Source organism: Urocitellus parryii, chromosome 11, assembly GCF_045843805.1.
Source record: "Urocitellus parryii isolate mUroPar1 chromosome 11, mUroPar1.hap1, whole genome shotgun sequence".
In the NCBI taxonomy this organism is placed as follows: Eukaryota; Metazoa; Chordata; class Mammalia; order Rodentia; family Sciuridae; genus Urocitellus; species Urocitellus parryii.
The window spans coordinates 110,184,955-110,205,152 of record NC_135541.1 but is presented as its reverse complement, the minus strand read 5'-3'; the positions used below and the strand labels follow the sequence as shown (position 1 = coordinate 110,205,152).

The 20,198-nt window shown below is 37.6% G+C and overlaps 1 protein-coding gene across 1 annotated transcript in view; it reads left to right on the top strand.

The window, feature by feature from the left end:
• The window catches only part of Spag17 (sperm associated antigen 17), a 193,264-nt gene that overhangs the window by 58,236 nt on the left and 114,830 nt on the right, over positions 1–20,198 (top strand). Inside the window, exons 4-7 of the mRNA XM_026407282.2 lie at positions 2,142–2,273; positions 14,175–14,361; positions 15,890–16,084; positions 17,823–18,004. Coding sequence (XP_026263067.2) covers positions 2,142–2,273; positions 14,175–14,361; positions 15,890–16,084; positions 17,823–18,004 — 696 coding nt within the window. The remainder of the gene's footprint in view (positions 1–2,141; positions 2,274–14,174; positions 14,362–15,889; positions 16,085–17,822; positions 18,005–20,198) is intronic.

Below are 20,198 nucleotides of genomic sequence, written 5' to 3'. Positions count from 1 at the left end.
CCATCCCAGTTCTGTTCTGATCAACACTGACAGACAAGAAATAGCTTCTCTGGCCTATAAAATACCTTTCTGTGGGTATGTTTTGTCATACTTTGAATGTATTTTAATTCAGTCAGGTAATATGCATAGACTCCTGGACACAAGGGGATAGAAAACACCTCCAAAGACATCCCATCCATCACCATGACTGCAGGCAGCCTTCACCCAAGCTCCCATTCCCCCAGCACAGGTGAATATCCTGTTTTCACAGATCATCAGAAGAAAAGACTCCACAACTTCTCTTGGGTACCCCACTCCAGGGTTGACTTCCCTTCAACACTGTCATTAACTTTGTGGTACAGGGAATCACTCCATGCTAGGCTGCCATGAGCTTTCAGAACTCAAATTTGAATATTTGGGACCAGATGTCACAAAGCAGCCTGATTGTCAGCATGTTGTTTAGCTGGTATTAAAAAATTCCATTTCAAACCAAATATTGAGGTCTACTCTCGGGGTTGGATCAAGCCTCAGAGACTTTATTTTGCAGTGAGTGCCTGACATGTGGTCCCCTTAGGATTCCCTTCCACCTTGAATCTGGTTGTCATTAACTGGTGGGGTTCTGCAGGTGTCTTGTTAGTTTTCCCCCCTCACAGAAATCACAGATATCATGTCCCTTTCCCTAAATCCTGTTAGCAGGCACAGAAGTGCCATGAAAGCAAAGCACTGTGCTTTATGCAGAGTGCCGACTTAGACACACACAAAGCTTTCTGACTCTTGGTTTGTTCCTCTGGTTTTTAGCAAAGGTGGTTTTGAAGGAATCCTTTCCCTTGCTTTCCTATTCTGCTATGCAATTTGGGAAACCCCTTTGTGGTCTCTGAGAGGTCCAGTTACATTTTGGCACATGATAATCCACAGGGCCTTCTGCAGTTAGAAACGAAATACACACCTCCCTCTCTCCGCTATTTCCCTTGGCAAAGGGGAAAGTCAAAGGAACTGGACCAGTCATGAAAGCCCTGACCAAGAACCAGTGGAAACCCCAGACAAGACACAGCCCGAAAGATGCAGTGCACGCGGTCATTGTCTGAGACTCTGGGCCTGAAATTGACACCATATGCGCCCCAAGGAGTGACTGCTGGGGGTGGGGGTGGGAGGACCGTGTCAGAACATTTTAGTAACACCTAATTCATCCCAAGGTTATAAATAAATATGATGCTCGCTTAAAAACAAAAGCTGAAAAATACTCTAACTAGATTATTCCTGTGACAGTCCTTCAGGCAGAGGTGAACTTTATTAGGGAGACAACATGAATAAAGAGAAACACGTAACAACTTTTATGGTATATTTTACGTGATTTTATTTTTTTTGCAGTAAATAAAGTGGTTATAGGGCTCCAAGGAAAAGGGCCCAGATGTTAGAGAGTTGTGTGAAATTTAGGGGAAACAAGCTGTAAAAAACACACTCATAAAACAGGCTGTCAGTGGCCCACATCTGGACAATACAGCTGTATGTTCCTAGTGGCTGTCGTCACCCAAAGAAAACTCAATAACCTTGTTTCACCCCAATTAGGCTGCATACCAACAGGATCAACATTGAGTTCCAAGGGGGGAGCAGCATTCGTAAGGCACCTCTGTGGCAAGCAGCTTTTATCTTTCATTCGAATTTGGTCACCGAGAAATAAAAGACTGCTAACATAGTCATTTCCACTTTTATAAAAACCCTGTTTAATTTATAATGCCCTAATCAGTCAAAGTCTGACAGTTTGGACTACTGGCTACGCCAAACAACAAAAGACTTTCTGTACCCTGAAAGTGACCCGTCAGTCATCCCAACATGGAACCTACCTGTCTTAACTCTGACCTTCTTTGGAAGTCTTGAGTCTGACACCACTGTGGGAAGCACTCTACGTTATTGGGGGGAAAAGTTGATATTCAGGCTGCCCAACCTATTTAAAGTAGAGGGTAAATGCCCCTCTCGATGGCATTTGGTATTTTTTTTCTTTTTTCTTTTCTTGTCTTTTTTTTTTTTTTTGGTTATTATTAAGGCATCTATCTTAGCAGTAAGATGAATATTACAAAACATAAAATGCCCTTTTTCTTTTAATCAACAGACTGTGGCAAAGGTTATAAAATATCACTTTTACTAATAATTGTATTTCTTCATAGGTGTTAGTGGCAGCAAAAACAATTATGGACAGTGGAGAAAATTTAACCCTACCACTGGTAGGAAAACTCTTGAAATTCCAACTTCTCCAGATTAAATTAAAAGACCAACAGAGACGGGAAAATGAAAAGAAGGTACCGTATGGCACGGTAGGTCATCTACAGAGGACAAGCAGTGAGTGAAACTGAGCCAGGTTTTTACAGAAGCACTTCCTTTCTTCTTAAGCCACCATTAAGTGTTACCAGGCAAATTCAGCTGTCACCTCTACTTCTTAGGGGAAAGGCTATCCACAGTTCTATTAGAGGAATTAGGCTGAATCCATTAAAAATAAATCCCCCCTACATACCAAAATGACAGTATCGAGAACGAATGCTAAGGATTGTTTTTGTGCTAGTATATTTATATAATTGCAGCAAGGAAGGAATCCAGGAAATGGGAGTCAGGAGAAGGAAATGTATAAAAGGGGAAAAAACTATCAAGTCAGAATCTCACCATTTACATTATTTTATATGATATCCTATTGAATATCCTATTGAGTATCATATAAAATAATTTAAATAGTTAATTCTGATTTGAGGAATGCCTATTAAAATAGTAGGCATATCTGCACCTTCATAATAAAGTGACCGTCTATTTTCATATCAAACATCTGATAATTTATTCACATGTGGATTTTTTTAATTTAATTTGCCTACAGAAAGCAATGGTTTTTAAAAAAATTCACATTTGCATCTGAAAATATTCTAAGATACTTTTAACAAAGTGATGCCAGGTTCAAATCGATTTGCAATGATTATTTCTCAAAATAAAAATGCTTTTTTTAATTTTCCAAGTGAGGCTGAACTATTTTTGGAAAGCCAAATTCTTCTGTATATACATGTGTGATGTGTGTGTGTTTGTGTGCATGCACATATGTATAGGAAATGAATTTGCATGTCATTTCTTTGTGATCTTAAGTGGAAGATGCAAAATCAATTAACAGAAAAAGAAAAAAGTGAATACACCCCAATAATACCTTCTTCACCTTTACAAGACCCCCTCATCTGGGTTTCCTATTTGAATTGGGCTCTTGACAGGATAATTGTAGACAGCAATAATAGTAATAATTCCACTTTCTGTTTGCAATGTAAGGATTTTAAGTTTTTCAAAGATATTCCCCATATAGCCTCCATTAGTGTAGCACATTCTATCTCCAGGAAAATTTTGCTCATATGAATACAGTCAATGTTATACTTTTCCATCTATTGAAGCTCTTTCCATCATGTACAAAAGATATGTACCTTAAGAAATACTCAGGAAAGTTAAGACTTGGCAGAAGAAAAATTGGAAAATCTGAAACTAGTACAGTAACATCTAGTCTTGCCTATTTAAATTCCAATGTCATATGGAAATCTGAATTATAAAAAGTAGACTGCAAGTCTTGTGAAAATTCCTGCATTTTCTATGTGTTTTGTACTTTCCCACAGTACCTATAAATAGCATGCTAAAAAGTGTCAATTTACTTGTTTGCCACCGATTTTAAGTCAATAATTATTTTTCATAGGAGTAGCTTACTGATTTTGGCTAACAAACTTTAAGTAACAATAAACAATATCCTGGTTGCTTAGGAAAATTTTTAAAGCATGCAATGATATAATAATATTCTTGCACTATTATTTTTTTCAGCAAGTCTTTGAATTGTGAGCTATAATAATACTGTTATGAGATTCTAATGGTAGGGAAATAATATTAATTCATTTGTTGAAAATATGCAAGTCACAAGGAATTGGGGCTTGTACTCCAAATATTGAAGGAAAAATGTATTAGACCCAGTAAGAGAACTCTAAGCAATTAAGAGCCAACAATTACATAATCCAATTTAACATCTTAACTTTGGGTCCCCAATGCACCAGCCCCCAAATCTTTGAGTCAAAACCATATGAGTAGGTGCTAAATAAATTGATGAAAACTGATTGGAATAGAATACTCTCCAGAAAGTACTCTTAGAAAGGAGAGATGAAAGGACTTGTTTGCAAAATGATGTAATCTATGTTCATTTCAACAACTCTGCCTAAGAGGTCAGTTGGAACAATTGAGGTTAATGCTTATCAGCCCTGGGTTTGGCAGAAAGAAAAATAAAAGTATGTAAAACTGATATCATGCTGTGCATTAGAAAATGAATAAAGAAAGGGAAAAGAAAAGAAGACTTTACTCAACCTCTTCCTCTTTCCTGAGCCTAGGACAAGATTCTGTGATTCCTCCAAGGCAAGGAACTGAAGCTTCGGCTTTCGAATCACAACAAGAAGGTTATATAGGTGTTTCCTTTCAAATGCTAATCGCATCATATTGCTTACTTTTGCACAACCAGAGATTGTTTTCTATCTTCTGGGTTTAATTTTCAGAATTGTACTTTTAAGAATGAATGCTTTAAAAGTATCCATAGTGACAATTATAGAAACTGTTAGGGAGAAGGCAAGGACAAAAATATCTAATATAAGTAGCTTCCTAGTCTTTTTCCCCAGGAGAACAAATGTGATACATCACTATATATTTGATCCTGTTTTAATAGATAAAAACTTTTCTTAAAACTAAATGACAAATAATAGTTTCAATTGCCAAATACGATGAAGATGTTATTTTAGACTCCAGTAAGTTGAATAACTTAGAAAACTTCACTCTGGCGTATGCTTAGCATTGCTTTTGCTTTCTGCTTTGCGAGAAAACTTGCTGGCTAATTAATATTTTTAAAAATACAAGGAAAGAGACTTTCGAGAACAGTTTCAAAGCCTTTAGCATGGGAATTTGAAGGACACAAATGCCAGCCTCTAATAGGAAATAAGTTGAATCTATTTGAAAAAAAATTTATCTATTTGATATAATATAACTCCTCATCACTTACTTCCAAATATGTATACCATATTCTGTAAATATATTTTAGTATTTCAGAATTTCTGAATCTGCCTCTTGTAAAATAATCCTAAATTAGTTAGATTTTTTTTATTATTTCTTAAAATTTTAATAAGGGTGTTTTGCTTAGGAATGAAAATCTCAAATTAGATTTTATTATTTCTTTTTTAATAAGAGAGCAGTTTGCTTAGGAATGAATTTTCCTTAGGTCATTATCTGAACATTTATTTTGCAGTTTTAGTTTTATCATTACTAATCTGTTCTCAACTCATTAATTCAACAAACATTTATTGAAACAAACATTTAGAGTAACAATGTAATGGGCACACATATTCTCAGAATGTTCATCATGGTTTTAAGATAAATTGCTTAGTTTCTATTCTGAATCATATTTTAATTACTTATTGGAATTTTCATTTTCACTCACATTTTTGTTTCTTTTTAACTCCAACTTTTATGTTACGTATCAATTATGAACATTTATTTAAAAACAAAACTCATTGAGAATTTAGCTAAAGAAAACATTTATTCATTTTTAAAAGCAGAAGAAAAATGACTGTAATACAAAAAATCATTCATCATGTAAATAATTGGCCAAACTAGTTTTATGCCTCTGAGTTGAATTCAAGAATAGTTTGCATTGGTTTTACAAAAAAAAAAAAAAAATCCAAATATATTGTGTTTTAATTTATAAATTCAAATACTCAGCCCATATTCTCTTGAAATTTTTAGAAAGCACACCTTCTATATAAAAGAACAGCTCTCTCTCTCTTTATAGCTTGTATGTGTCATAGAGTTGTCTCGTGTCCTTTTGTACAAAAATTGAAGAGGAAGAGGATATAAAGAATTGTGAACAGAAAGTATTTGGTAAACTTTTCTTAAAACTATTCAAAATTAAAATTACCTGATAAATAAGTTTGATAATACAACATAACATAGCTACTAATAACTCAGAGCCTCCTCAACAGAGTAAGGAAGACAAATGAGAATAGCTTTCACAGACATTTTCCAGCTTACTCCAGTCAAACCCTGAAACGCTGGAAATCAGCCAACTCAATGCCATATTTTCGTGTGTTTTGTTTGAAAAGAAAGGCCACAGGGACATACCAGGAAATTACAGGCTGGTTAGTTTTGATTCAGTTGTGGTTAAAATCTTCAGGAACTATTTTAAGAAATCAAACAGAGGAAGAGCAGGAACTCGGTTTAGAGGGACCCGCGTGGTTTCAGGAAAGGAATAACTTGCCTCACTAACTGGATGGAATTCTTGGGGGCTGGATTACCAAAATGCAGATACTAGCAACATGACCGTTGGATCTAAGGAGTTTCAAAACCCAGTCATTCACGGGAAATAATAAATGACTCCCTGGCTGGCTTATCTGTAAAAGAGAGTAGTGCTCTCCTAATTTTGATTTTTATTAATAAAAACATTTTATGGACTTTTAGAAAAATTTAAAGACACACATATTTTAAATAGAGTAGTATTTTTAAGTCCCAGTAGCTAATAACAAAAGTTAGCTGCTGTTATTGATGGTTTGCCACCGTATTAAGCTTTTGACACATGTTGTATCATTTAATCCTTTAAATAATTTTATGAGAATTACTCCCAATCTGCAGATGGTGAAACCAAGGGTGTGAAAAGCTTAGTAATTTCCCAAGGCCAAACAAAAACAAGTACTCCCAGAGATGGAGTTGGGATTCAGACCCAAAATTTTCAGACTGTAAACTTAACTAATGTGCATACCTCTCCCAAGCATGCCTCAGTAATGATGAAATGGCTCTCTGGGCTCACAAGCAGTTGAATGAAGCCCAAGAGATGTTTCCCCATGGGACAGATGGCTTTGCCTAGCCATCTACCAACAACTATCTGGTCCCATTAATTAACATTGCACACAACAGACTGAGGTAAAATGTAGAGACAGTAGACAAGGAAAAGGAGCAAACTCAACAAAGATGAAAGCCACTGAGCTAACCAACCACCAATGCCCAAGGCAATCCTGACTTAATTTCCATTTCCACCCTCCTTGCCCAGAAATGACCCAGTTTCTGGAGAACCACTTAGAATGAGACTTTTTGAAATTAATTCAGATGCCCTCATATCTTCTCCCTCCCCTTCTGCATGGTGACATGGAGAGCACTGGCTGACCTGGCATTAACATCTCTCAGAGCCACACGGGATCCACAGGAAGCAGACATCAGATGGACATCAGACCCCCTCACCACCACCACCACCACCATAGTTAGGGCCATGTTCTCAGTCTTTGAATTAGGAACTGCACCCTGAAGATGGCAAGTAAAGAGTCTCAGAACATTTTCTGGGGTTCTAAAGATTATATTGTTTCGTCACATGAAGCCAATAACTGTCTAAGCTTATATTTACTATACCATAACATCTCTCTGGAGAAGCAAATTCTTAAACTTCATGCATTATATTTTTCTATTCAGTGGAGGCATGGTACAGAAAATGAGGGGGGTAAGAAGATAGGTAACAGAATAAAAAGAAAATACACGACATTCACAATGTCATGATCCTATTGATATTAATGTCGACATTTTGCTATGCTTCCTTCTATGGACCTGTTTCTTTGCATAGTTGTAATATTTATAAAAATATTTTTAATCCATATTTTTACAGTTGAAACACGTCACAATTTTTACTCATTCACATACCACATCTATCACTATTTTCTGTGGGGCATTCCATAGATTGCCATACTTTTCTCAGTTATGCCTCTATTGTTGAACATTTAAGTTATTTACATATTTTTGGAATAAACAATGTGCTCTGTGGTATGTGATTCTCAATATTTTCAATAATTTCCTTAGTATAGGTTTTTAGAAATGGATTAATTAGACCCCCAAAATGTTCCCATTACCTTGTGTTTCCAAAGTAGGTTCTTGACCATTTAGACCCAATTCTCTATTTAAAAAAAAAAAAAAAACACACACACCCTGAGCAAATGCACTTGGAAATCACTGTGTATTATATACAGTCTTGGAAATTTAACTACACATAGCTGATTAAAATTGGAGAATTTTGTGAAAATAAATCTGTTAAATATTGTTTAACCTGTTTCTCAAACTTATTTAATTCCATACATATTCTCTAAGACCATATTTTGGGGCCCTATCATCTGGGACCAGTAGAATAGCTGTTTATGAGAGAGAATGATATCTTGAAAGAGTACTGTAAGCGCACCCAGGACCCAGTCTGTCATGGAATTTGTTGCAGCTTCCATGAAAATGTCTTCTTATCCATATTCCTAATAATATTTTTGTAAGGAAATTGTATTATAGATCACATATAATAGTTATGCATAAATATGTAAGTTCATTATTAACTATAGGAATAAGATGAAGTATAGCTCTTTATCATCAGTTCAATTGACTTTTATCATTAGCTTCCTATTCATAGTGAGGAATGGGAGAATTAATCTCTATCAGTTATACTTGAATTTTGACATAAGTGCCAAGTAACTGGGTTCCTCTGCTTTATTACAAAGGAGAACTATTTTTCTATATTAATTTGAGAAGATTCTAGGTAGATGTCATTTGATGCTCAACTAAGTATATGAAATGCTGACCCTATTTTTAGTAATTGCTAATACAAGACACCACATCTGCTGTTTAGCTTGAGTGGTGTGCCTATCCAAATCCAAAGCCTTCTCACAGTAGGAGGCATCCAGATGCTTTCTTACATGTTGCGTTTTAAAGAAAATGTATTCTGTAATGAACTTGACCCTCCCTTCATTTGCTGGGAACATGTGTTCCCCAAACATGGTGGAGAGAAGGACATTTGGGGATACTCCCTTCTCATATTTTTGTCTTGAATTGGCAAGAGTTTTCTCTGCAATTTTTAAGTTGTGAGCAGATGACCATGGGATGGGAGCATGTATTCCATGTTCTCCAGAAGCAAGAAAGGCCAGAGGAAGAGTTTGTGTCAACAAACTTTGGTCTATGATTTAGGCGTCAGCTTTGCTGAACACTTGCCTAAAGGTTCTAACCTTCCCGACCCCCAAATCCCAAGACTTGAACACAGAGATGGGAGGGGCTTACCCGGAATGATACAGAAAGGGAAGGCAATAGAAAAGGATGTCTCACCTTTGGACCATCATAGAATTTTAGGGGTCAGTCTATCAGTGCCCGTAGCCAGAGGGGCCATGACTGGGTTAGTCTGAATGGGGAGGGTGAGAGAAATGAGGAACAGAATGGCTATAAAAGAGTAAATAGAACGCCTCTGAGGTCATCCAGGAGAGGACAGAAAGGACCATGTAGGACAAGGAAAATGTTCAGAAATCTACCACATCTCTGCCTGGTCCTGAAGTCTGAAGTCAGAAAGACCCAGGTGCTTCTTTCTGCTTCTGTTCTCTTCTGTACAATTTCTGTGAAAGATTTCTTGAAATTTCACCAATTGAAAACTCATCATTGTAAATGGGAAACACTAGACAGTAAGTTGTATAGAAAGAATGATGACAATTATGCATAAAATGAATTTGAAAGAATTCATCAAATATCTTCATCATTCATCTTTCTAGGTGACAGAAATTTTGATTTTTAAATTCTTTCTATTTTTTTCTAATTGTAATAAGGTTATTTTTATAACAAAGACATTGAAAGAAGCAAATCAAGATTTCTGGGATTTAAAAATACTTTTATGAACTCGGGGAAATTGATAACATCTCAGTGTTGATGGAAATTAGTTTAAAGATACTTTTCTTCAGTTTTCCAAGTTTGGCCTTGCTAAGAAATGCAAAGGCTGAAAAAGAGGAAGAAGAAGGCAATGAACAGGAAGAGTAGGTGACATTTGGAAAAGTTTGCGGCAGAGACCAGAGAGAGGGAAGATAGACAAGCAGGAAAAAGAAGTTGGGAGAGCATATCAGAAGCTGGGACAGGCGAGAAAGCATTAGAACAAGATGAGTTGAGGGTCTGGAGTCAAACCAGTCTCTATCAGAACTGTGCATGTTAGGACAGACTGTTTGTCTTAATTTATACATTGTAAATAAAGTTACATATCTTAGAGGTTGCTTTGTCTTTTTAATTAAAAAGGCAATGTCTGGAAAGCCCTTCTCATAGAGCATCACCAGACTATGCTGCTAAAGTTTACCACTTACTTTGAAGTTTTGGTTATGGTCAGTCCTCCTTTCCCTAGAATCCCAAGAAGGCTCAGAAGAGAAAAAAGACCCAGGGAGCTCCTTAACTAACAGAAGTCCATCAACAAACCAAAACACCTTTTGCAAAACTCCCACCATACTCTGTGAAGTGAAGAAAAGCAAGAATTAGTGCATAAGATGAATACATCTTTATTCTTCCAGGTGAAGTTTAAAATAATTTAACCTACAATGGTTTCTTCTTCTCAGAGCAAAAGATCACTCTGAGATTTTACTTAAAATAGCAGTTGTCAAAATTTCTGGTGAATTTTGATGTTGATGTCAGGACTTCTCTGTGACAAGGCCAGCTACCTCCCAGGGAACTACACAGGGCACCTTAGAGTATGTAACCCCCAGGACTTACCACTAGAGTATCCTGCAGGGATCTCATCAGTGCCTACAGGCTAATCCAACTCAGGGGCTCCAGTTCATGCTCTATGGACCTATTGAAAATGAGCTTTTAGATTCAACTATTACTCGCCTGCACTAAGCCTGAGTTTCCTCCTCTGTAAAATAAGAATAATGCTCTATGCATTTTGGCTGTTGTAAAGACTTAATAAGATGCAATATCTATTATATAAGAACTCTGTAAACAGCAATGCAACAATGATAATAACGACAATGAAAATCGTGACTAGCTCTTTGCTAATGTACTGCTATGAATACTACGGTCAGTTTTATAGGACATATGCCTTAGTCTTAATTGTAAGTTTTTTCCCTATAGACAAGTTATAGGAAGTCAAGTTCAGAGAGTTATGTCAAGAACCTCCAGTCTAAACTAGAGGAGATAACTTAATCCTTTATAGCTCTAACGTACCAATGCAGTCCCCAGACCACAGGGTACCTCCCGGGTTTCCCAAACCCTCCTATCAGTCTATCAGGATATCGTCTGCCCTGGACACATTTGAATGATCACTGCCATTCTCTTCCTATCTGGCTCTTCTTTTCTAGTGTTTTTTAAAATTGTGACAAAAGGTCACTGCCTTCATTCCACCTAGGCCATTTACTTCCATGGACATACTATGAGACTTGTCATCACCGAAGTCTTGAAATCTCCCATTCTCCAACCTTGGAAATTTCCTCTCCTTTCCTCTTTCTGTGACCCAATATCTGCCCCACAAAATTTCTTCAACCACATCTTAACTTCTCATCCATGGATCCCACCAGACCTGTCCATCGTCACCTCGGCTATTTGTTCAGCTTAGGCTCCACGGTCCAGTATAGCAATTCCTTTACAAACTTCCAGTTCCCTTGCTCTTCTCAACTTCTGTCACAATCATTTTGCAAAACTTCTCCCAGGACCAACTCAATGATCCATGATTTTCACGCCTGTACTCGAGAAGCTAGAGGTAACTGCAGGCTTTCATGTCACTCAGCAAACTAGTTTCACCTTAAATTAGCAAACTCAAAATTTTCAGGACGGTCTCAAGACTGGCAGAGTTCTGCTGCATTTCTTTAATACACTTGCAACCCCCTCTCTGAGATGACACTTACAATACCTTCCTATTCAAACCATCTACCTTTTAACCTGCCTCATCCCAGTTGCTGACTTCACCTTGTGGTTTTATTTGAAAAACTGAAACATTCTCTCTACACCATCAAAACCTCTCCCTTTCTGGCATCCACACCCAGCCAGCCATCCTCTCCTTGCTGCTCTTTTTAAACTAGAAAATTGTCTCTCCTCCTCTCCATGTCCAGTTATTTACACATTCTCTTGGTCTCATTCCATCTACCCACCTCAAGAATTTTCGTTTTCCCCAGATCTTCAGGGTCTCTCTACTGGATCATTCCATCAGCTTGCAAACATAGCATATTCTGTTTACACACAAACACACACACACACACACACACACACAAGACATACACACCTTGACCTCAAAGCCTTCCATTCACTTTTCTATTGAGTGACACAGAGCCTGGTTCCCTCCATGAGCAAACTTCTCAAAACAGTTGTGCCCTGTGGGGCTCCCTATTGTTTCTGCCTCCTTTTTAACTACCTCCACACCCAGCAAGTCTCCACACTCCACAATGTTATCCACAACTTCCACCACTTATCTTTTGGTCCTTCTTGGTCCTGAGGTTCTCTGTTTTCACACTATATATTCCTCTCCTGCCTTTTAGCTACTTCTCTGTCTCTTCTGCCGGCATTTCCTCCTATCCCAGGTTCAGTTCCTGCATTTCTCAAGAACACTCACCCAAGGCCATTCACGTCTTCACACTTCCACCTAGGCACTGCCCACTCCTGAATTTGCAACCGAGAAGAAAATGTGTGTTTTCAATTTCTTCCTTCAGATCAAAGGGGCATCTCCTATGTAACTTGATCACTCTTAACAGTCTTCCCACTTTCAGTTAAAACCCATTTCTCACCTAATCTTCTCTATCTCTATAAGTGACACCATCGACCACCTAGTAGCTCAAACTAAAATCCAGGGAATTATCTTTAATGTGCCAGCTTACTCATGCTCCTACCTAATCTTTCAATCCCTGCATTTTCAACATGCAAAATGTATATGAAATCTATCCTCCATCATGCCAACACCTTACTGTGAGTCACTATTAGATCCACATTGAACTTCTCTTCATTTACCAGAAATGAGGGGGCCCTTTCCTAGCCTATACCTGCTCCTAGCCAAAGCTGTGAGTGACACCTGCAGCCTCTTCAGATGCCTCCTCTTGATGCTGAGGAGCAGGTGCTGGGAACAGTGGAGTTGTGCCACCACAAGAGCCAAGGTGCTAGGCACACACAGAGACTCATGGGCACCACCAACATCACTTCTGGTACCAAAGATGAACCAGGTGCTCTGGAACCCTTGACAGCCAGAAACAACCTGGATAGGAAGACATCTTCTCCCCTGTCTTCTCTGTCACATTCTGTTAACTGGTTGCCAAAGTGTCACATCTTCTCCTTTCCCCATCTCTCACGTCTTTTAGTTTTTCAGACTTAGTTCTCATGACCTTGGAGAAACAGACATCAGAGTCCAAGATATTGATACAATAATTTTAATTATTTTTATTTTCAGTTTAGTTGAGTGTGGAAAAATAATAATATAAACATATTCTAGATCTTCTGAATAGCCATCTTATGATCTGGTTCTGCCTTATTATTTTATTGATATTATTCTGCCTTATTATTTTAATGATAATAAAATATTATTTATTATTGTATTTATAAACTTGTGCATTGGAAGCATAATTATATCATTCAATACTGCATAAATTTTTTGGCAATTGTTTGAAAAGAAAAGAAAAATGGTGGGAACATTGGGTCTTCACATGGTACATGATCTAAGAACATTCCAAATAACCAACTGATGTTTTGTGCTGATCCCATCTTTGAATGTATCAAAAAGGAGCCATTAAGTTATGTCTGTATGTTTAAGTAGGATTATAATAAAAACAATCTGTTAGTGCTAGGTTCCCAAAAGAATCTTTTCGCCTTTAAAAACGGGCAATACGTTACTTAAACTATGAAAAACATTGTCAAGGAGATTTTAGGGAAAAAAAAAGTAACTACTCTTCTACTCTTTCTGTTTCCCTGTTGTATTTTTAGTTTTTATTGTGTTTGTATTTTATGACCAAACTCAATTCTCTCTGAAACTCAGGCAGGAGCTCCCCAGGGTTGGGCTAGAAGATGAACCTAAATTCCTCACACCACAACATACTCAGTGCCATCCTCCTGGTTCTGCCTCCAAACATCTGAAGTGGCTTCTTAGGCCACAGTCTCTGGTAGGATGAACTGTCTCCCTCCAGGCTCTTTGAGCAACTCCCTGGCACCCATCCCTCCAGTCCTTCATGCATAGATGTGCCTCATCACACCCTAGGTTCAAACTGGAATCCCCACTATCCTGGCTTGAAGAATGAAAAAAAAAAAAAAAAGAGAGAGAGAGAAAAAAAATGAGTAAATAATGATGGATTGAAATAAAGGATTAATTCACCTGATATTGAATCGCTTGCTCACTGTGTGATTTGGAGTTAAAAGAAAAAAAAAGTATTCTCTCTTTTCAGGTAACAGATGACAAAGTTAAGATCGAAAAGGACAAAGGGAAAGCCAAATCTCCCAAGGAGAAGAAGCCCCCAAATGCCAAAGTTGCTAAAGGAAAGGGCAAGGATCAGCCCGAGGTCAACACGACAGTGAAGAAGACCACGGAGCTGAAGCGGAGGGGTGAAGAGGACGAAACCAGCCGATACATCGGTCAGCAAGGCGCTGCTTCCATTGGTTGCCTTTTGCCTTTTGATTCTTGTTTCACCACGTGTGACATACTTGAGAAATCATTCGGATAATTATGTTCAATCTTTTCCAGCCTTTTCATTCTTGATAAAACCATAAATCACTTAACTTTCCATGACACTCTAAGAGGAAAGTTTTTTTCTATTTGCAATTCATGTATGTTTTTAGCAAATATATTATGTAGCATGGGTCTCACTGGGCACATTTATATAGCACAGATGAGGAGTGAGATAGTGAGCTGATTGTGCCACCAAGGAGCAGATGATCTTCTTGGGAACATAAAGGAAAGTAAAACAAAGTGAAAAGTGAGTGTTGTGGAGGGTGAAACACAGTGGAAATGAAATCAGGCCACTTAATTTGAACTTCCTGACTCCAACTTCTCCCATTATCACTTTTTCCTAATTAAAGCATCTAGAATTTTCTTTAATCTTAAATTATCAACATAAAAATGGTTTATCCTGAGCAGGTATTAGTGATTCATTGCTGCCTCCCCTGAACCCAAAGGGAGCTACTTGTTATTATCTGCATTTTATTTATTTATCTACCTATTTTAATTAATAGATTTATTTTTGAACAGTTTTAAGTCTGCATCATATTTAAAGGAGGGGGCAGTAAACTTTCATATCCATTATCAGTTCTCTCCCGTGGCTCTCTTCTACGTACCCTAGACCAAGAAGCAATGATACAGAGTTCATGGGCAAAATCAGCACTGACTTGTTGAGTGACAGAAGAACAATCATTACATAAAAAAATGGAAAGTTGTGCATCTGTTGTACTATTCATAAACTGGTCTTAATGGGCTCTTGTAGAATGTAATGTTTTTATGTGCCGTGCATTATCAGTATTAAAGTATGACAATGATTCTCACCCCCCAGAATATCACATTCTCAGATAAGCTCATTTGTTAATATGAATCTTATATCTAGGAAAAAATAGAGAAAATGTGTATTTTTAAAAAATTTAATGTGATGAATGTATAGTTGCTACACAACCAATCCTCAGAATTCACAATCACTGACATAACTTTGGTAGCAAACACGTCTATATTCAATATTTCCCTCTCCTGTAAACACCTCTACCTATAAAATACCACAAAACTGCAGCTACTTGTAATTCAGGAGTAAAGCCAGATGTTGCTCCAAAGAGATTAGAACCAAAAAAAAAAAAAGAAGTTACTAGAGGCTAAACTCTGACAAAACCCAAGCACACGTTTTTCATGACCACAGACCTCACGTATGTTTGTCCTCCTATTACACCTATGTCTCATTTGAAAAAGTGATTTAATATTTTGTAAAATGGCCACAATCTTCTTACTGGAAAGGCAGTAATGAAAAACAGTCAACACTACTGCATTCCAGCCAACAAGACCATTTTTTTGGCAAGCGGGAGGGATTATAAATGCATGCATAATATATATAGCCATTGAACTGGCTGAGCACAACCTGTTCTCTTTTACAATGATGGCTGCTCTTCTTTATGGTATTTTGAACAGACGATGAGCCAGATGATGGTGCCCAACATTACATTATTGTTGTTGGCTTCAACAATCCTCAGCTATTAGCCATTATGACTGAGCTTGGCATTCCCATAACCAGCGTGATTAAAATATCTTCAGAGAATTATGAACCTCTGCAGACACACCTGGCAACAGTTAGCCAGCAGCAGGAAGTTTTTCTTCAGCCAGAAGGTATGCAGTCTGCTACACAACTTACTGAGCCTTTCGACATTACCCGCTGTCCTTAAAGTACAAATGCAATCTGCTGTCCAAAGCATAGTCCTATAATACATACATTATTAAATCTTTTCAAGGCTTTGATTTGCTATTGATTCTGCATGTATCAGCCAAGAGTCGTAAATTTTGCAAATTAAAATCATACCCTGTGTTTATTCCCCTTTGTAGCCACACAAAAAAAAAAAAAAACCCCAGACTGCAAGTCAGAAAATTTGGTTATGCAACTATAGTTCTCAGGAACTTTTGATCTCTAACTTTTACCCAAAGTATACTCTGAGTGGATTGCTGTTGATAATGTTCTTGTAAAAACCACAAGTCACCAAATGACCCAAGTGAGGTCCCAGCCTTGGATTCTTGCCCTACTCTGCTACTGGTTTATTGCGATAAGTCAGAGGGGGCACTTTACCATCCTGCCCTGAGAATTCAAACTTATGGGGTAAGATCCCAACCATATTGCCATTCAGTCATTTTGAGCCTTTGGGTCTTCAACTCAGGGAATTGTGCTAGACCACCTCTGTGGGAAAGAAACAGAAAGCTACTGTGTACTTTCAAAGACAGAGTGGGGATTCAGTGCAAGCCTGTGTTTCCAAAAATCCCAGCTCTTTCTGCCATATGTGTTGCTTTCACTGCTGTTTATTAATAATATTTGCACAGAGCTTTCTAACTTATACAGCCACATACCAATTTCTGTAACACTATGGTTTTTTTTTCAATTGCTTTTCAACGTTAGAAATCACTACCCCTGATTATAATAGCTATCATTACTGGGCACAGGTCTTAGGACAAGGCTTAGCGCTAACGTCTTTATTAAGTGCATTGATTCATGCACTTGCTCAACATCCTGAGGAAGTACGTTTTATTATTTCCATCTCACCAAAAAGGACTCTCAGACTAGAGGTAGCTATTAAATAAAAGAATTGAGATTCAATCCCAGGTTACTGCTGACTATCTCAAAGGCTAGTTACATTAAATAATTTCTCAGTGAAGCTGGTGAAAAAACTGCCGCATAAGTACCAAATATAGTCTTTCCATAAATGTTTAATGAATAAAAATAAATTAACATAAAAATAGACTTTATAATGGAATAATGAGTCCTCAGTGGTAGAAACCTACTATTCAATTACAGATAGAACAAGAGTAAATGTTTTAGACAAATGTTCCCTGTAGAACTTTATCACAATCTGTCATTATGTTCCAGTCAGGGTACAAATGCCTGAAGAAGAGTCTGTAGCTGTTTTAATGTGAACAAAAAGTTAACTTAAAGCACAAATCACTCATCCAGTTTGTTTAGCCATGTGAGAAGGAGAAGTGAATCAACTATGTTTTTAACAGTTACATAGCAGACCCAAATATGGTCAAAAAGTGATTTGCCAGAAAAACTGGTCCTGTAGAGATGCAATCTCAAAGTGATAAGAATACTGAGCATATTTAGCTTCCAAAATGTGTGTCCTCATCGTAATCTTTCTGGGCCTCAACTATAAAATCAAGGTGAATAAGCTCACTTTAATATCAACCTCAAAATATTCTGATTTCATAATTATATCGTCCGGTTTCAAAAACTTCCCCAAATTACATTTTTTCTTTTTCTTGATATAGTGTAGATATCTTGCAATGCCCATAACTCACTTTTCCAGTTAAAGTGGGAAGAAATTCAGTACTCTCGTTTTGTAGTAAAACATGTTGCTATTATTAGATAAAGAAGCTGAAAATATGAAGAAAGAAAACACCACAAAAGAACTCAAAATTTTTTGGAAGTACTTGGAACCAATCCTGAATAACGAGAAACCTGAAACAAATCTCTTTGATGTTGCCCGACTTGAATACATGGTCAAAGAAGCCAATTTTCCTTCTGACTGGTCAGACAACAAGATGATGGTTAGTACACTTGTCAGTGAGGGTGTGTGGGTTTGGTATGTGACCCTGGTCCATTTGCCCCATTCACTCATTCTGTTGATATTTACTGAGCACCAATGCAACATGTTGTGATAGGCTCCTTCATTTTCAGGACAAGGATAACACTGAATGCCCAGTTGCAATTATAATCTGATTCCGTAGCTTTTAGCATATAAACTAGTGATAAAGAATAAGATGTAGCATATGAAGATAAATATTGGTGTTTCTTTTATTTAGTGGTACATGGCTTTGTTTCATATCTCAATAATGTTCTAGGCAGTAATTAAAATGTTAATATATATTGATTGTGAAAGGAGTAAATTGTATAGTTAATTTATTACCTCTCTCATATATCACAGATATATTAGTTCAAACATTGTTTTTCTAAACCCTTGCTTTTATCTCCAAAATTATATTTTTACCTTATTTGACCAATAAGCTCTTTCCTAATAGGATGACTTGACCTCTGGCCCAACAATTAACAGGCAAAATTTTCTGAGGACATCTATTGACCCCTGCTATTGAGGAACTTGCAGGGAGGCAAAACTAAAATCTTGAACCAGAGAAGCAGTGATCCAGGAGTCATAGATCTAGTCATAGATCCATGAGTTATATGAAGCACACTCTAGTTTTCTGTCAATTCCGAAAAGGGAAAAATCAGATACTTGGAAATGTAGCAAATCCCAAATGCATGAGAGGTTTTTTTTTTTTTTTCCCCTTTAACAAGTTCAAGTAACTACTTTTCAAGGATGCTATGGAAGGTGTTCAGGCATCCCTCCATTATTAAAACAAAGATAGAAGCAGAAAACTTCTCCTGCCACTTTCTGCTCGACCCCCAATCCCAACAAACAGGCTATATATTTCAGCATCAAAGGAGTGGAACTGAAGCAGAATGTTAGGGAGGGACCACATGCAGCCAGTGCTCTGAAAGGAACAGGGCAAAGTGGGTAGAGATGGTAGATGGGTGTCTACTACAGTGACTGAAAACAGGGAACACAAAACTCACTATCTAGGAGGGGAATGAGATCAAAACCTGTAACTGAGCCAAAGAGCAGTGACGATAGGCTAGGGAATAGGAGCTTCTGACTTGAGTAAGAAGCCTTGGTTAACTGTGTTTGACTTGCAAAGACTCTCAACATATAGCATTAGATGTCACTATGCAGAAACAGAACCCTTGAGTCACTTGTCAACAGCCAGAGTAAACATTAGCCTTGGGCTATAGGTGCAAAATGAAGCTGGATGTAGAAAAGCTGTAGCTGGTGACAGAGTCAGTTTTAGGAAAACTGGTTACTCTGGACTTTGCCTTTGCTCCTTTCTGCCCCTTCATCTAGAGGTGGAGAGTCTTCCTGCCTTCCCTTTTACTCTCTGCTTCCCAATGTTGACCTCAGAAAAGGACCTACTGTCATCTGCCCCACCAAGAACTGGGGAATTGATGCTAAGGCAGCCTCCAATCAAGCACCTTTTGTTCCTTCACTAGGGAGAGCTCTCTTCTGTGAATCTTTTTTTACTACCCAGGCACAGACTGAGAAAAGCTGAAATATATTGAACTCAAAAGAGAGTGCATTCCATTGCATCACAGGGACATGGATATGAATACAGTGACATATAAACACAACTTCCAAAGGCCCAGCACCCTTCCTGAAATTCTGCCTCCTACTCCCAAGTGTTCACAACTTTCTATTCATTAAGAAGTTTAACCATTTAATTTTAAAGAATGTGATAGTGGCTGTATTTTCTTTTTTTACCAATTATAGAGAAGAGTTTAAAGGACAATTAAAATTTGGAAAAAAATATTTTTTGTCGAAAAGGTATTATCAGCTTACTAATTATGACAAAGCATTCCTGACTTCGATTTAGCAGTTTAATGTCCCATATGTACATTTGGGCCATGAGGGCAACTGGCATCAATGATATTGAGCTCTCTAGAAAGCCCTTTAGGGCTGTGCTGCCCAGCTGGTCACACTCACTGCTATAAGTCGATTTGCAAGTAATTTTGAGTATCACATTCATGCCAGCGCTTTGGTGTGGATCCAGTTGCAGTAAGGTTTTAGAGTCAAGGTGTACTTCATAGTTTGTGAGCGAAAGGCCCACTATTCAGGATGACGGGAAAGGAAGAGTCTTGAATAATACTCAACAATAAAGTTGGACTTCAGAAGGCCATTGGACTTAGTAGTGA